Here is a 15,853-nt window from a genome sequence, read left to right on the forward strand (position 1 = left end):
CGACCGACAGTGCAGACTAAATCCCTGCCACACTGCTGTCTGGCTGTCCGAGAGGCAAGTTGCAGCATAGTTACATGATTAGCTTTCTGTGGAGCACTAAGACATTAAAATAATTAAAGGGAACCAACTAACCAAGATGAATTTTAGGACAGTTTGGTCAGAGAACATGTTTTTATTTTTGCTTTGTGTGCACTGGTGTTTTGCCTGCTTGTGTTGTCTGGGAGGATGCCAGATCCCTTGGAATTGGAATTACACAGTTGTGAGCAGCCATGTGGATGGTGGGAACTGAACCCAAGGACTCTGGAAGAGCAGTCAGTATTTAACCACTGAGCCAGCATACCATTTTTTGGTTGTTTTTTTTTTTTTTTTTCCAAGATTTGTTTATTTTAGGAATATGAGTACACTATAGCTGGGGCATTGGATTCCATTACAGATGGGTGTGAGCCACCATGTGGTTGCTCAGATTTGAACCCAGGACCTCTAAAAGAAGAGTCAGTGCTCTTAACCACTGAGCCATCTTTTCAGCCTCTATGGCATTTTCTTAATAACTTCTTAATAACCCTATGTTCACTTCCATTTAACAGGTTGTTTGCCCTGCCTCTTGATCCATGGTTGATTTTATTCAGAAAGCTCTTGGATCAGGTTTGGGGGTTTTCTTGCCAGTAAACACACTGTGACCAAATATCCTGCAACACAAACAAGTCCTGGGTCCCACCCTCTGGCTTCTCAGTTAACCTAGGAAATCCCCATGCTCTCCTTCCTCCCTACCCTCAACCACTTCATGTCGATAGCTCAGCCATCTGATTCTCAGAAGACCCACATATGGCTCAGCGGCAGAGTACAAAGCCAATTATCGTAGCAGCTTTCTAAAATATACACAATAGAAAAGCAATTTGAATAGTCACCTTACGAGACAGTGCCCCAACTAGACCTGCCACCAATAAGCTGGGCAGTGATGGTGCAGGCCTTTCATCCCAACATTTGTGGGGCAGAGGCAGGCAGATCTCTGTGCATTTGAGGCCAGCCTGGTCTATGGAGCAAGTTCCAGGACAACCAAGGTTACTGGGAAACCCTGTCTCAAAAACTAAAAATGGGTTGCCACAGGTACACCTCCCAAACATCACCGGTTACTGGCTGCGCAGTAGAGGGAGGAGGCTCCACTGTGGACACCTACCTTACAGAAACATGTAGACTGAGCTGTGCCCAGCTAAGCTGCCCTACTGACTGGCGTTACTATCAGAACAGCAGCATCGCCCAACTGCAAACCTGACAACCTCCAACAGGGACCACCGGGTGCAGTCACCAGACTCGCGAGTTCCCTTCACGACACACATCCCAGCAACTGAAGTGGGCAGTAAGGCTCAGCAGCTTATATTTTCTCTAAGCCATCTCCAAGGCCCCAACCACAGTTTGGTTAGATTTACGGTCCACTCTGAGGAATCCATACCTAGCATTGCAAAAGCAGCCAAGAGCCTGAGAACTGACAGATGAAGACGGAGGGGAAACCAGATTATTCTATTCCAGGAAAACAGCAGTGAACTAATGCCCTGTTGTTACAGATCAGTGTTGCTCCACCCACAAATGTCAATGTAGTCACTGCCATCTGCTTGGAGAGGGAACAGAGTATCTCCAGTACAGTGCCACTGGTGTATCAACCACATGCTAGGGGACATTTCCGTGTTGGGGCTCTTGACTTTTGTCCCGTTTTTGTTTGGAAGAATAAGAATTTAGGTGAGTGGGAATGTAGGGAGGACCTGGGTAAAACTGGAAAGAATATTACCTAAGTATATTGGACTAAAAAGTTATTTTATGAGTACATATGGACCCGACAAGAATGCATATTATTTGCACTGAGGCAAAGACAGGTAAAATGTGAGTTACAAAGCAGTCCCTGCCTTGTAGCACTCTTCCAGGTGCCTAGTCACGCAGAAGGAAACTGGCCTCAGGGCACCAGCACTCACGCAAACTCATTCACACGCACATAACCTTTTTTTAAAATCAGGCTGGAAAAAACACACACACACACACACAAAGCTTGCTGCCTATACTGAGATGTTTCAATCAAGTATTTGCACTGAGTATCGTCTTCAATTCTACTTCTGAGAAAAGCAGTTTCCTGGAAAAGCTCATAACTTAGGCCAGCACTGACGGGACTGTTCTTGAGTAAATTCAAGTAATGATGAACAATGATCAACAGGCACCTCAGAAGAAACTTGTGCTTCAGGGCCAAGGATGCAAAGTAGACCACCTGCCCAAAATGTTTACGCAGACAGCTTTCAAAGTACTTCAGCGTATCTTGTAACATTTGTTTCCAATTCAATCAGTCTTCTTAGAAAACACATTCCTCAACTATTTGGGGAAGGAGGCGTGGTGTGGGAGGCCACAAAAATACTACATAAGTCCCTTAACCTATCACTGCCTAGGTATTCTGCATCCCTGCGTCAGTGCTGAGAGGAATGGGGCATCCCATTGTAAAAAGCCAATTACACTGAGGTCATGTACAGTTCCACCCCTGACTGGCTAGCTCCCTGACCTGGCCTAACCTTTGCAATGTAGAAAAGGAAACCAGCATCCACAGGTATGAACCCCACTTTCAGTTGCCCTTACTGTAATAATCTTCCAGCATGAAAAATACATGGAAACCATGTCATTTTCAAGAGTTTACTAAGATTCATCCTCAGATTTACATGTGATATATTTATTGGGTTACCCAAAGACCAAAGAATCCCAAGCAGAATCAACAGACAGAATTTAATATATGCACACGGTTGTATATATAATGCAGCATCACACCATGTAGGGCATTGACTTGTTTTATACATTCAGATCGTTTGAAACACTTCTTAAGGCTACGAAACAGAACATAGAAAAATAAACAGCAATATATTCAACACTTACAAAAGTGGTATGATAAAGAATATAAAGTACTATTCCTTTCAACACTTCAAAAGATATGTATAGATATGTATATGCTTTACAAGTAACATCACAAAGATCACATCTTCACATGCTTACAAGGATTATTGTACTCAGTGTAAGGCTAGGATCATTTTTCATACATAAATTTTTTCTAGCTTTGTAACAATGCAATTTTTTTAAACCATTCAAGTAAATTCAACCCCAGGGCTGCTGCTTCCCAGCATTAAGACATGCACCCACCCCCTTACAGGATTCTCCAAACTTAGAAAACAAAGTCCCAATTATCAGAAGAGCCAAGGGCCGACAATAAGTAAGAAAATTGGCTCTTTCAAATTGATATGCTCAAGTGAGCCATTGTGAAGATTTTAAAAAAGCAATTAGACATAAAGTTAGGGAGCAAAATACAGTAAACAGCAACAGTATAGCTTCCTCCTCAGCTACACTAGAATGGACCTTGCTACGTACCCTAACCTTCACCTCATCTAAAACTGAAGGTAAAATAAATGAGGCAAAATAAATATTGCTAGTTTCCAAGATGGCTGAGTATTCTCTAAACCAGAAACGTTTAGAAAGGAACTGTATTGCACCAAGTCAATCACAAGCACGTGTGCAGTTCACAGGCATTCAGTTTACCCTTGGGCCAAAGAGAACACTGCCGTCCAAGGATAGTCTGCACACACGGACTTTCGCAGAGTGGGCTGCAGGGAACCTGCTTTCAGGGTGAGGCAGGTATGAGAGACCTGCCATGAAAGAGACTCACAGGAAACCACATGAGGGTCATAAGCTGCCAGTATCCTGCTGCCAAGGCGTGTGCGGGGGAAGGATGGAGGATGTCTGAGGAAGTAACGAACAGCAGCACTGAAAGGCGCAGAGGTGGGGCCAACTACAGCACCTACGCTAGACACATGAGCTTTGGTCAGTGGAAGCGTGTGTTCAGAATGTAGCCCATCAAGATCATGTGCCAATACAAAGGACTTCCTGGCTGTCATTTTTCTCCTTTTCTTGTGTACAACAAGGTCAAAATACAATATGACAGTTCATGTGAAGGAAAAAGCTTGCTTGGCCCTAGTCTGACCTCAGGATAAGGCAAAATCCTCTGATACCTAAAGAAAGAAAACTGACCTTCATACAAAGATTGATCATTTTAAAACTATAAAAGTCAGAGTTCTATTCCAGAGGTCAAAACAAAGTACCACAGGCTACAATTCTTTCATCACTGATCCATCATGCCCTGGAGGTCAAGTGGGGAAACAGAAGGTGATTGGTTTCCCTCAGGAGCTTCACATCACTAAGGTAAGAAGTGACCACAAGGACACTATTCTTCCCTGTCCTATCGTTCAACATTTCCCAAATCAGTAACACAAGACACTGGACTGAGACCAAACACATCAAACCTCTAAAATCTGGCTTATTACATCAAAAGGCGATTTTCATACTAAAACTATTAGATAAAACCAGTTCTACGTAAAAAGCACGGACTAGACAGAAGATCGTCTACAGTCCTTATCTATCCATAATTCAGCCACGGGTACTGAAGCACTGGCAGAGCAGAACCTTTACAACCACTCTAGCTTAGAAGCAGACAACAAATTCCTTTCAATGGGTTCTCATTTTTTCTTCACATCCCATGCTATAACTTTTTTACCTAGCACCATCATAATAAAATGTTATCTTTCAAAGTGCTCTCTAAAGCCCTACATTACAAAATTCCTAAACACGAATCACTACTCAAATCAGCAGTTACACAGACACGGGGTAACTAAAACGGCACGAGGTAAATCCATCATTACAGTACAGTGGCACTTCACTGAGCCTGGCTGACAGCGGCCAGACACCCCAAGTTATCAGAGGACCCAGAAAACCTGTCTGCTTCCGTTCGTCAAATTCAAGTGAATTGTATTTGCTTTTAAAAGTAATCTGCCCCCCAAAACAAAAGCCACATCTATTTCTGGCTGGGTATATCACACACAACATGCAAAGAAAATCACCACCTACTACCTACTATTTGCATAGCACTCGAGCTGCCTGATCACAATTGCGACATAAAAAAGGTAGATTTCCACATTGATATGTACAAATAAGAAATACAAGTACAGTCAGTTGTAAAGTAACACAGATGAGGGAATACTGTGCTAGCTCGTCTGAGTCCAATCTCCAAATGAGAACAGAGTGCAACATGCAAAGGAGCCTCTAGTGAATACTGCAGACGGGAAGCAGGACTAGACAGGGCACTGACAGGGAGGAGCTACAAAAGGCAAAGCAAAACCACGTGCTAGCAGCATCTCTAGAGAAGGACTAAAGTCACAATCATGTTCTTTTTATACAGTAATTCCAGCTATGACGAGTTGAACATGCAACTGTAAAGTGATAAACACAGCTTGTGGTGCAGGGAGGAAAACAAAACACTCTTTATAGAGAGGCCTATCAGGTTAAACATTTCAACATTTCTCACAAAATATTTAGAATCTGTCAGTGCATTAGTGTTAAAGTGGCATTAAAAACTTCTGCAGTTTTAACAGATGCAGATTATTTCCAAAATGCATAGCATCTACATTCCCTTCGAGTAGGCACCATGATATTTACAGCAGTGCTAGAGTTCTTGATGGAAACAGCCGTCTCACTGGACTTCCTACTATTTCTTAAACAGCTACTGTATTCTATCTCAAATTCAACAAATACTCACCAAAAAATTCAAAAATATACCCTATGGATATTAAAAGAACTATATACAACCATTCTAAGACACAGGTTAATAGGCTGCCTCGTGTGTAATAGTAAAGAGAAGACGTTATTCAAGTTTGACAGATACTGAGATGAAAGGCCTTTGGGTTGGAAGCATATTAAAAGACAACAGTGTTTTAGGCTGAGGATTGTTTGAGCCCAGTTTATGACTAAGGCATTGCATAATAAAATATACATTTCTATTTGGTGCAATGTTATGTTTTGGAATCTATAGTGTACTGAATGCTTTATTTTCTTGTCACTTTAGTAAACACTAAAAAGCACACATTTCCAACGTTTTAAATCAAACTTACACAAGGAAAAAAAAATCAAACACTGTCTATGTTTTATATTGAGCTGTTTATAAAAAAATACTTAAAAGTCATGTTTACTTCTTATGGGGGCAGTAACCCAATAAACAGATTCTGAGTAAGAAAAAACCACAATGCCAAAAATTCATCTGCCCCTTAAACTTATGTCCAAAGTCTCATCAGAATAGGAAATTAAGGGGAAAAGGGGAGGGGAGGAGATAGTTCCAATTTGGGTTTTTATTATAATGATTTTAAAGCCTTCAGAAATATTCCACCTAAGAAAAGGCTAGAGCTCTACAGTACGAGCGACAACCAGCCATTAAGTGTGTTGTCCCCTGTGGCCATCTCCCATCCCTGACCTCCTCCTATCTCCCCTGTAAGGGCGTCCTCTAACATGTCGATGGTACTGATAACCTTCATCCCGGCTTCTGTTAGGCTGCCCTTTCCAGGACTCCTCGCCTCTCACATGTTGATAGCCACCTCTACCAGAAGAGCCCCAATCACTTTTGTACTTCCTGCTTCCATAAGTTTGATTATAAAACTGCTTGGATCTGCCACTTCTCAAAATATTAGACACTTCGTTCTCATCTTCTGAACTCTCTTCTTTTGGTCTTTGCAATCTATCCACAGAGTTGGCCCCAGAGCTGAGCACATCGGCAGCAGTCTTGGGGTCTTTGACTTTCTCTGGTTTTTCTTTCAGACTTTGAATGGTCCTCTTAGGCTCAGGTTCAGCAGACACAGCCTCTCTCTCTCGGTTTAGAATCTGAGTAGGGGGGTGAGCCTTTCCCTCCACTCCAGAAGAACCTGAAGACAAGTCTATGTCTGCCTTCCGCGTCTGGGACGACTGCTCCACCCGGCCTTCATGCTTGCTGCTCACACTTGCTTCAGAGAGAGAATGTGCGCCTTCAACTCTGGCTTCTGGGAACTCGTCTACTGCTGAGACAGAATCGCACTCTTTAGACAGATCTAGATTTTCCAAAGGCAAATCCAACTCTCCTTTATCATCAGGGGGCAGGACAATATTTTGCCTCATTACAGGATTTTCCACAAATCCCTGAAAAGGATACCCATACCAAACATGAGGGAAGAAAGGAGGTGCAATGGGAACAGGACCTAAGAATGGATTAGGCCCAAAGGACTGCTGTGGGTACATGTTCTTGCCGCTAAGTGACTCTTCATACTCAGCGTGAAGAAGCTGCCCTGGGCTCTCAGACTCCAGTTCAGGTTGGTAAGACAACTGTCCATGACCTTCAGACACCTGAGATGGAGGGATAACCAGAGGGGAAGAAAACGCAGGTGGTCCGATCTCTGCCTGTGGCATCTGGCCATTAACACTGGCCTCAGGGTGCATAGAGTAGTGGGCGTCAGCACAGGGGCAGTCACTTTCACTCTGAGCAGGAGGGGCTTCTTGGAACCAAGTACTCTGAGGATACACAGGAACAGGGACCTTTGGGTACACCCTGCAGGCTGCCATGTACGCCTGGTGCAGAGGATACAGGTAAGAGTGTGGGGCCCACATAGGGCAACTATATGCCTGAAAGACAACAACAAAAACAGCAGGACAAACAGAAACACGAGAGGTTAAAAAGCCATCTTTCTGAAAAGTATTTAGCTTAAGCTAAGTCTCTCATGCACATAAAAACATAAAACACACACAGGACCACAGTGGTGACCAACTGTTCCCTGGTCCTGGCCTGATGCAGATTACAAGGAAGAAGCATCATCTCAGCCTCTCAGTTTAGCTAGAGCCACTCACTAGCCTGCCACAAAATACTCAAGACAGTCTCCAACAAGGCTCATTAACTAGGAGTCCTCAAAGTGCTCTAATAGCCAAGGATTAACATTTCAGAACTCTTAACAAAGGATAAAAATGAGAAAGAAATGCTTTGAATACTTTCTTTGTTGGTATTCAATTAAAAAACAAAATTATGAAAAAATGTAACTAGCTGACAATATAATCCAGCATGACCTAGGTAAATGTAACCAAGTTCTAGATAGGTATCATTCAGTAAACCTTAAATTACCAATTAAGAGTTAAATACTTTAAATTTTACTATTTATAGTGATGAGGTTAACTTTGAAAAGATAAGATGCAAATACCTTTACACCAAGATTGAAGAAGAATCGAAGAATATTCTTATCTGAAAAAAAGAATAATTTTTCACTAAAATTATATAACCAAAGCTTTTCTTTCTGCCAACGTCAACTATTAAAGCTCTAAAAGACATTTTTCTGCTGTATGGTCTGTGCAGTAAAACACCGGGCTGTTACTAGATGGTGCTTCCAGGTCTGCTGTACTTCCCTCCACATCAACATCTAAGTCCCTAAATAACTTAAATGTAGTTTATCTGATTAAAATTCAATCTGAGGGGTTGGGGATTTAGCTCAGCGGTAGAGCGCTTGCCTAGCGAGCGCAAGGCCCTGGGTTTGGTCCCCAACTCCGAAAAAAAAGAAAAAAAAAAATCAATCTGAGAAAAATTCAGATGAACATTGTACTTTTCATATATTCTATTGTGATTTCAAGAATTACAAAATGAAAACATAGGGAAAAATAGTTAAAATTACCATAACTCAAACCAGGTATTGGTAGTGCATACTTAAAACCGAGAACCCAGGAGACTGACGCAGAATATACGCTCACAGCCTGGACTAGAGAGAGACACTGCCTATAAAATAAATTAAAACTTGGACTGGATGGCCCAGTGGCTAAAAGCACTGTCCACTGCTCTTCCAGAAATCTTGAATTCAATTCCCAGCAACCAACCACATGGTGGCTCACAACCATCTGTAATGGGATCTGATGCCCTCTTCTGGTGTGTCTAAAGACAGCTACAGTGTGCTTATATATAAAAAATAAATCTTTATTTAAAATTAATTAAATCTTAGAAGTGATTTTAAAGCTGTCCAAAATTTTTTATGGAAAAGAAAAAACAAAAAAGCATGAGAGGCTTTGCTAAGCACAAAAGCTCATTTTCTACCAAGCTAAAACAGGCCTGAGCACTCAAATGACCTGATCATTTCCTCAGCTCACTGTTCCTCACTGAGCGCCTTCAATGGCTTTCTCACTAATTCTGGTATACTTGAGGGAAACAGCAGCTGGAGGCTGGAGAGGGCCTCACCTTTAGGCAGGTCCTCGCCGGTCTGACACAGTGAATAGGGTGGTGCAATGGCTCGATCTCCCTTCTCACTACAAGGAAACCCAGGATAGAGTGGGTCTTGATAGAGGCTCATTGTCTGAGGCAAAGGCATCAAGGGCTGGTTAACTGCCTGAATTGACACAGGAACCGGAGAGGGTGTTAAATGCGCTTGTGACACGGCAGCATCAGGTCCAGTGGTCTGTGTCACTGACAAAATGGGAATCTGAGCAGGGACACCTAAGAAAGACAAGGGAAGAAACAAAAGCTATAAAAAGATGTTATTTTCATCTAGAAATATCTGTAGTAAATTAACAGTACTGCACAGCATGTACACCTTGTACAGCAGTACACAGTAAGCAACCCTAAGTACTTTAGTAACGATCCAGGAAACAAGCAGAGTCCATGTCTTCTAAGCATAGTCCCCATAGAATGTCTAAAGCAAAGTCCTTACAGAGCCCGAAAGGAGTTGTGACAGTGTTGCCTACAGAGGAAACACAAACTGTGGCACCAGTCACTGTTGACCAAACACAACCAAAGAGAGCAATGTGACAACAGGGTAAGCGGCTCAAATATCACACCCCCATGATGACAGAAGCACCCCAATGACCGCCATGCACAGGACTTGGCCGCCTTCCAGAACCATCAGAAGTACTCAGTCTGCTGCAGTAGGGCTCCACTCAGGAACCTGAGACTTCTGATCTGAAGGCACTGTTGCTAACTGATTGGAAAATTTTCCAAATTTCTAACCTGTTGGTCCGAAAGTTGTGGGTTCACTTGGCCAGGCTGGCACAGTGGCTGGTAAAGAAGGCACCGCAGGAGTGAGATGAACTTCTGGAGAGACTAGGAGGGGGGCTGGATTTGACAAAGGTATATGTTCTGCTGGCTTCTTCAAGAATGGGAGGTTAAAAAAAAAGGAAGAAAAAAATCATTTTGCTTTGACACATTTTATTAATAAATTTATCTTGAGTGAAGTATGAAAGGCACTACTTTAAAACTAAGCATATAATTATTCACGTGAGTCTCAGCGCTCACTCACTAGCCAAGAATACGCACAACGCATTTCCTATTGACACATTTGCAGGAGTCACAGGCAGTTAGAGACGACGAGCTTTGAAGGCAAGTGGGAAAACAATCACTCACAGAAGTCCTTAGCTTCCTTTCTACTAAACCAGTCTGACACAAAACTTTAAAAATCACGCTTGGGTACATTCATTTTGCCAACAAGTCTGTAGAGGTAAGACCATTTAGACTGAGAACCAAAGTGTCTGCTAACACTCTCAAGTGTGTTCATTTACTTGGCAAACTACTGGTCCTTTTAAATGCACAGAGACTAATTCATTAGTGACAATGCACATAACTTCTAGAGATATTTTTAATGCTCTTTTTAATTTCCCAGTTGAACCAGCACAAAAATAAATAAGGGTGCCAAACATAAAAGTTAGCAACTAAACTTAACTCAAATTAAGTCACAGGAATGGCTATAAAATGACATTCCAGAAAAGTTTACAACATTCTAGGATAAGCCAAAAAAAGAAAAAATTAATAAAATAAATTTAATAGCACCTACATTATGTCAGAAATAAATTCTGCCATTTACACACTGATGTTTTCACATACAGAATAAAGAAACCCTAAGACTAGACACACTATATACCAAGGCCAGTAAACTTACTTGTTCTACAGGAGATGGGCACTCTTTCTTTGACTTAGATGGTGATGAAACTCTTGTACATTTATCATCGCTGATCTTTGAAAGCAGGAAAAGTCACACTGATTAAGAGATCTGCATTTTGGATAGTTCTCTGAGAACCCCTCCTGCACATCCCTGTCACAGTACTGGGGAGCTCTTTTGGGGGGTAGGACTTCCAAGAGCATTAACAATCTCCTGTACAAACCTCACTCTCTATAAAGTACTCAAGATTAAACACTAAGATCCCACAGAGTGGCGAATGACTTCCATCCCAGCACTTGGAAGGCAGAGGCAAGCAGACCTCTGAGATAGAGGTCAGCCTGGTCTACAGAGCGAGTTCCAGGACAACATGAAAAACCCTGTTTTGCAACTATTAAGATAAGACATCCTGAGATAACCTGAGAAAGTAATGGGAAGTTAAAGACCCCGAGCTTCATCCTATTTCCATTTTCTTGTTTCATTAAATTATAAATATCTAAGTGCTTTCAATCTCATTCTCATTAGCAAATCTCTTCCTGCTATACTATCACAGCATTAAAGAACAAGAAGCAACTAACATTTAAAGCTTTTGGAACTGGTGAGATGGCTCAGCAGCTAAGGGGCCTGCCACCAAGCCTAGTGACTTGAGTTCAATCCCTGAGGGTCCCGTAGCAGGAGACAAAGTTGTTTTCTACTCTCCACATATACACCATGATGTGCACACACCCATGCATGCACCAAATAGGTGAGCAAAGGTTTTAAACATATCTAAAACCTTTACCTCCAGTGTGCTTGGCTCGGGTTTTTTATCCATGTGAGTATGGCCACGTAGAGAGTCTGCAAAAGATCAAGAATAAAAAAAGGCAGACTCAACCTTCAGATACACTTAAATACAGAAATACAAATATTGTCTTAGCTCACATGAATGTTTTTCTACACTGTCAAATATATGACACCTGATGAACAATTTTAAATCTTTTGCCAATACACAAATCCTTTCTTATATCCATAGTAGATACAATACACTAGCTGATATCTCAAACTTTGTATATACCCAATCTTATACTAATTTTTCCCTGTATCTATAAAGTCAGCAGAAACTACTACTGTAGTAAAACAGAATCCCAATATTCTGTAACAGAAGTTACATGAATGTAACCTCTTGCAATGACCTCACCCTTCCACCTTTTCATCTAAAGAGAGTACTCTAGGACTTCTCTTTGACCGACTCACACTGCCAGCATCTCTACTCTGCACTATGGAAGCATTACAAGAACACAAGCACTGCCACACCCACTCAGAGATATTCAAGGTGGCTACTGAGAGACCAGTGGGCAGCAGCGTATTCAGTGTGGAAACAGCGGCCATGCGCCAGTGTACAGGAAGCAGTGGAGCACGACCATCCTCCTGATACGCAGAGCAGCAGGCAGGTGGACTCCTAGCAGGTACTTCTGTACTTTCCATTTATTACTTCCTGTCATCCTTCACTTGACTACATAAAGCTGCAGAAATGCTGTACATGACTAAACAGTAGGAGGTGTATCTTCAGTGCTAAAGCAGTGTACCTTTGTCCTTCCGTTCCTCTGCATCTACTCTCCGCATGCTTCCTTTCCTGTCCCTCGCATGTGAAGACTTCCTTGGGACGCACGCGTTGCTATTCTGAGGTGACTGACTGACTGATGAACTCTTTAAAATAAAATCACACTTGGTATTAAGATTTTATAAATATACAAGCTCTACAAAAATTAACATTCATACTTCTAATCAAAACTCTCCAAGTTCATAGCCTTATAATTTTATACCTTAGACTCTACCTGATAGGTAATTATGGCTATCATCTAAAGTCCACATTCAATTATATGTTCTATATTAATAGTCTACTATGAAATTAAGTATCAAATAATCAGACATTTGGGCTAAATTAATACTTCATTTATCACTTTCAAGAGATCACACTGACCAAGCTAATATCTTGAAATTGATATAGTCACGAGTAAGCCGCCTGAGCTCTGAACACACATAGTATTGGTAAACAACAAACGGCGCCAAACACAGGATGGGTTTTCAGGATGAATGACCCCAAAGGTTCTAGACTCCCACTACTGCACTCTTCATGAATCACACAGAAGGAAAAATGCTTAGTCTTCTACTCTAGTTTCTAGTAAACAAACCTAGGCCACCATCAAAGCCAACAGCAGATCAATGGAAATCTGTAATGTGAGTAGGAAACCCAGTGGCACTGCTTTACACATTCGGCAGAGAAAAACAAAGTACTAACGTCAGCTTCTTTAAGCAAAGCTACGTGAAGACAAATGAAAATTCGTGAGGGAGCACTGAGCACGGACTGTACTTGACTTGGGGACCTTTTGCATCCCTCCCTAAGCTCCAGACTGAACTACTCATAAGCTTCAAACTGAGCCAGCTTCTCTTTCAGAAAAGAGAAAAGTGACCGGGTGCAGTTTTGTCTTGCCTGTGGCACAGTGGGCTTCAACAGCACTCCACCTTGCTTCAGTCAGTGTTACCACCGTATACTATCTGCCAAGACTTAAGAGCCCTCACCTACATGACAAGAGTTCTCCTTTCTGATCATATCCCCAAAAAGTAAAAAACAACAACAGATGGGGGGATTAGTCCTCTCATCAGAGAAGTATCCGGTACAGCCCAGGGAATGACACATGGAATAAGTTCCTTCTTGCTCAAAACAACACGGTGAGAACACTCAAGTGTAGTATGTTTAATATACAAGTGATCAAAGTTTCCTGAGTGTTCAGAAAACCTTGCAAATGGTCAACTGAGAGCCTCTGTCTGCAGGATTTCCTTGCAGATCACAAGTCAGTCTGAAAGGAAGCATTCAGGACTGTTAAGCGACCAAACCAACTCACCGGCTCACCTGTCAGCGGTTTTCTCAGTAGCATCTCTAGACACGCTCTGTCTGTGCTTCCTCCTGCCTTTTCATCTTGGCACACAATCTCACTATACTGCCAGGAAGGCCTTAAACTCACGGCTTCTCTTCCTTCTCAAGTGCAATGATAATGAGCACACATCACACACCAAAGTGGATGTAATACTGAAATATTTTCAGTTTAAAAATAGAAGTCCACCACTGGTAACTACAAAGTGCCTTAAGACTTCTAACCGTTAACCTTTATGATCTCCATATACGTACAGAAAGAGCCGGAAAAGCCTGTTCATCCCGGTTCTGAATCTCATAGAGTAGCCGAGACTCTTCAATAGCTTGCTTCTCTCTGCGTTCTTCTGGCGAGAGGCCAAAATAGTAAGATTCACGACTCACATGATCAAAGTCCTCAGCTCTTTCACGATCAGGTTTTCTGTCAAAAAAAAAAAAAAAAAAAAAAACATTCTTTCAGGGAAAAAAGGCAAGTGTATGGAGAACAGACACACAATGATCTGTAAACAAGCTGCACCGTGACGCTTTGTCACTTAAGACCACAGGCAAACAGATAAACACAACATTGTAGGCTAGCTACTTCACAGAATGGCACAGAATAAATAAAGTATAAAATATAACCTACTTCATTCTACATGGTACAGAAATAACCAAATGTTTTCCTGAAAGCTGAAATATAAGCACTGTTCATACACTTTATAACACATTCCAATATTATCATAAAATTTACTCTCAGAATAAAGGAAAACATGAACCACGAAGTGACTCAAGGCTTGCCCCCCAGACCTCCCATGGGTGAAGGAGAGCAATGATTACTACAGTTCTCTTCTGATCTCCACATGTACATTGTGGTACACATGCAGCATGTACACGCATGCACGCACACACGCACGCACGCACGCACGCACGCACACACACACACACACACACACACACACTCTCTCTCTCTCTCTCTCTCTCTCTCTCTCTCTCTTACGGAATTAGAATGTATAGAAAAAAGTTTAAGGAAGAGAATGCATGATGATGTTTTGTTCTAAGGGCAAGATGAGACAAAAACCATCCTCCTCCCTACTGACAGGAAAAGAGAAAGCAAAGGACTGCAAACGATGAGCTGAGCCAGGCTGGGTCATTGGCTGCCACTGTTGCCTCAATGCAGCTTTCGTCAAAGAAAGGTCACTAGAGACTCAGTAATTATTTGTGATGATTCTAATGTTTATATACAGCTTGCAGCCATTAAAAGCAGTATGAAGTGCTGGAGAGACAGCTCAGCAGTCAAGCTCTCTGGCTGGAGTGCAAAGGATGCAGGGTTTGGTTACTAATACCCACATAGCAGCTCACAATACATTAAGTCCAGTTTCAGGAGATCGGATAAACTCTCTTCTGACTGCCTCAGACACTAGGCACACACAAATACATACATATTTTGCACATATATACACACATTATGCATATATATGCAGATAAAACAAGCATTCTTAAAAAGAGCAGTATGGATAGCATTTCTATCGTTTTTATCTTCTGTATAAGAAATCAAAATTCAAATTCAAAGCTTAAGGAAAAAGTGTTGTCCAAATAAAATATACTCTTACTGGGAAGTACTAGAGTGCTATGGTGCCGCTGTGTTAATTCTGAGATAAATAAAGTCATTACTGTCCTCAGGTAGTCTCACTGAAACATTAAATCTAAAAGGACAAGTGACCCTCCTGAGCAGCTCTTCAACACCAGTAGGGTTAAAGACTCTAAAGAGCACTGTTGGGCAAATTCTCAGGCAACTAAAAACGTCTAACCGACCAGCTGAGGAGCCACCAAGTAGACAGGATGGCCCCTTCTTTCCAAGCTGTCACTGTCATTGCCCAGTGGGCCTGAGAACAAATGGTCGTGGACACAGAGGTGGAGTTTATGCATGAGCTCAACAATATGAACTGCTGCTCACCAAGGCTCACATCTCCTAAGAGCAGAGCCCAACACTGAGCACATTTCCCAGGATCACCAGCAACCTCCTGGAAGGTTGGCAGCACTGAACCACTTTCCCTGTGGAAAGGACAACTCTATCCTTACTGAAGTAGATACTTACTCTGTTATACATGTGCCTTTCCTGCACATAATGTTTCTGACAAAACCACCATCCAGGGACTTAAGAGAACGCCTCACCTCTATGCTTCATGATACTAATCATGGTATTCCAACA

The 15,853-nt window shown here is 42.0% G+C and overlaps 1 protein-coding gene across 1 annotated transcript in view; it reads right to left on the bottom strand.

Moving 5' to 3' along the window:
- Positions 1-5,981: 5,981 nt before the first annotated feature.
- Otud4 (OTU deubiquitinase 4) overlaps positions 5,982-15,853 on the bottom strand; it is a 43,094-nt gene continuing 33,222 nt past the window's right edge. The window contains exons 14-21 of the mRNA NM_001191700.1: positions 13,924-14,086; positions 12,323-12,443; positions 11,539-11,594; positions 10,761-10,835; positions 9,836-9,974; positions 9,071-9,325; positions 8,052-8,092; positions 5,982-7,485 (exon numbers count right to left, since the gene is read on the bottom strand). Of these exons, the coding sequence (NP_001178629.1) occupies positions 6,271-7,485; positions 8,052-8,092; positions 9,071-9,325; positions 9,836-9,974; positions 10,761-10,835; positions 11,539-11,594; positions 12,323-12,443; positions 13,924-14,086 (2,065 nt within the window). The 3' untranslated portion in view covers positions 5,982-6,270. The remainder of the gene's footprint in view (positions 7,486-8,051; positions 8,093-9,070; positions 9,326-9,835; positions 9,975-10,760; positions 10,836-11,538; positions 11,595-12,322; positions 12,444-13,923; positions 14,087-15,853) is intronic.

Source organism: Rattus norvegicus, chromosome 19, assembly GCF_036323735.1.
Source record: "Rattus norvegicus strain BN/NHsdMcwi chromosome 19, GRCr8, whole genome shotgun sequence".
NCBI lineage: Eukaryota > Metazoa > Chordata > Mammalia > Rodentia > Muridae > Rattus > Rattus norvegicus.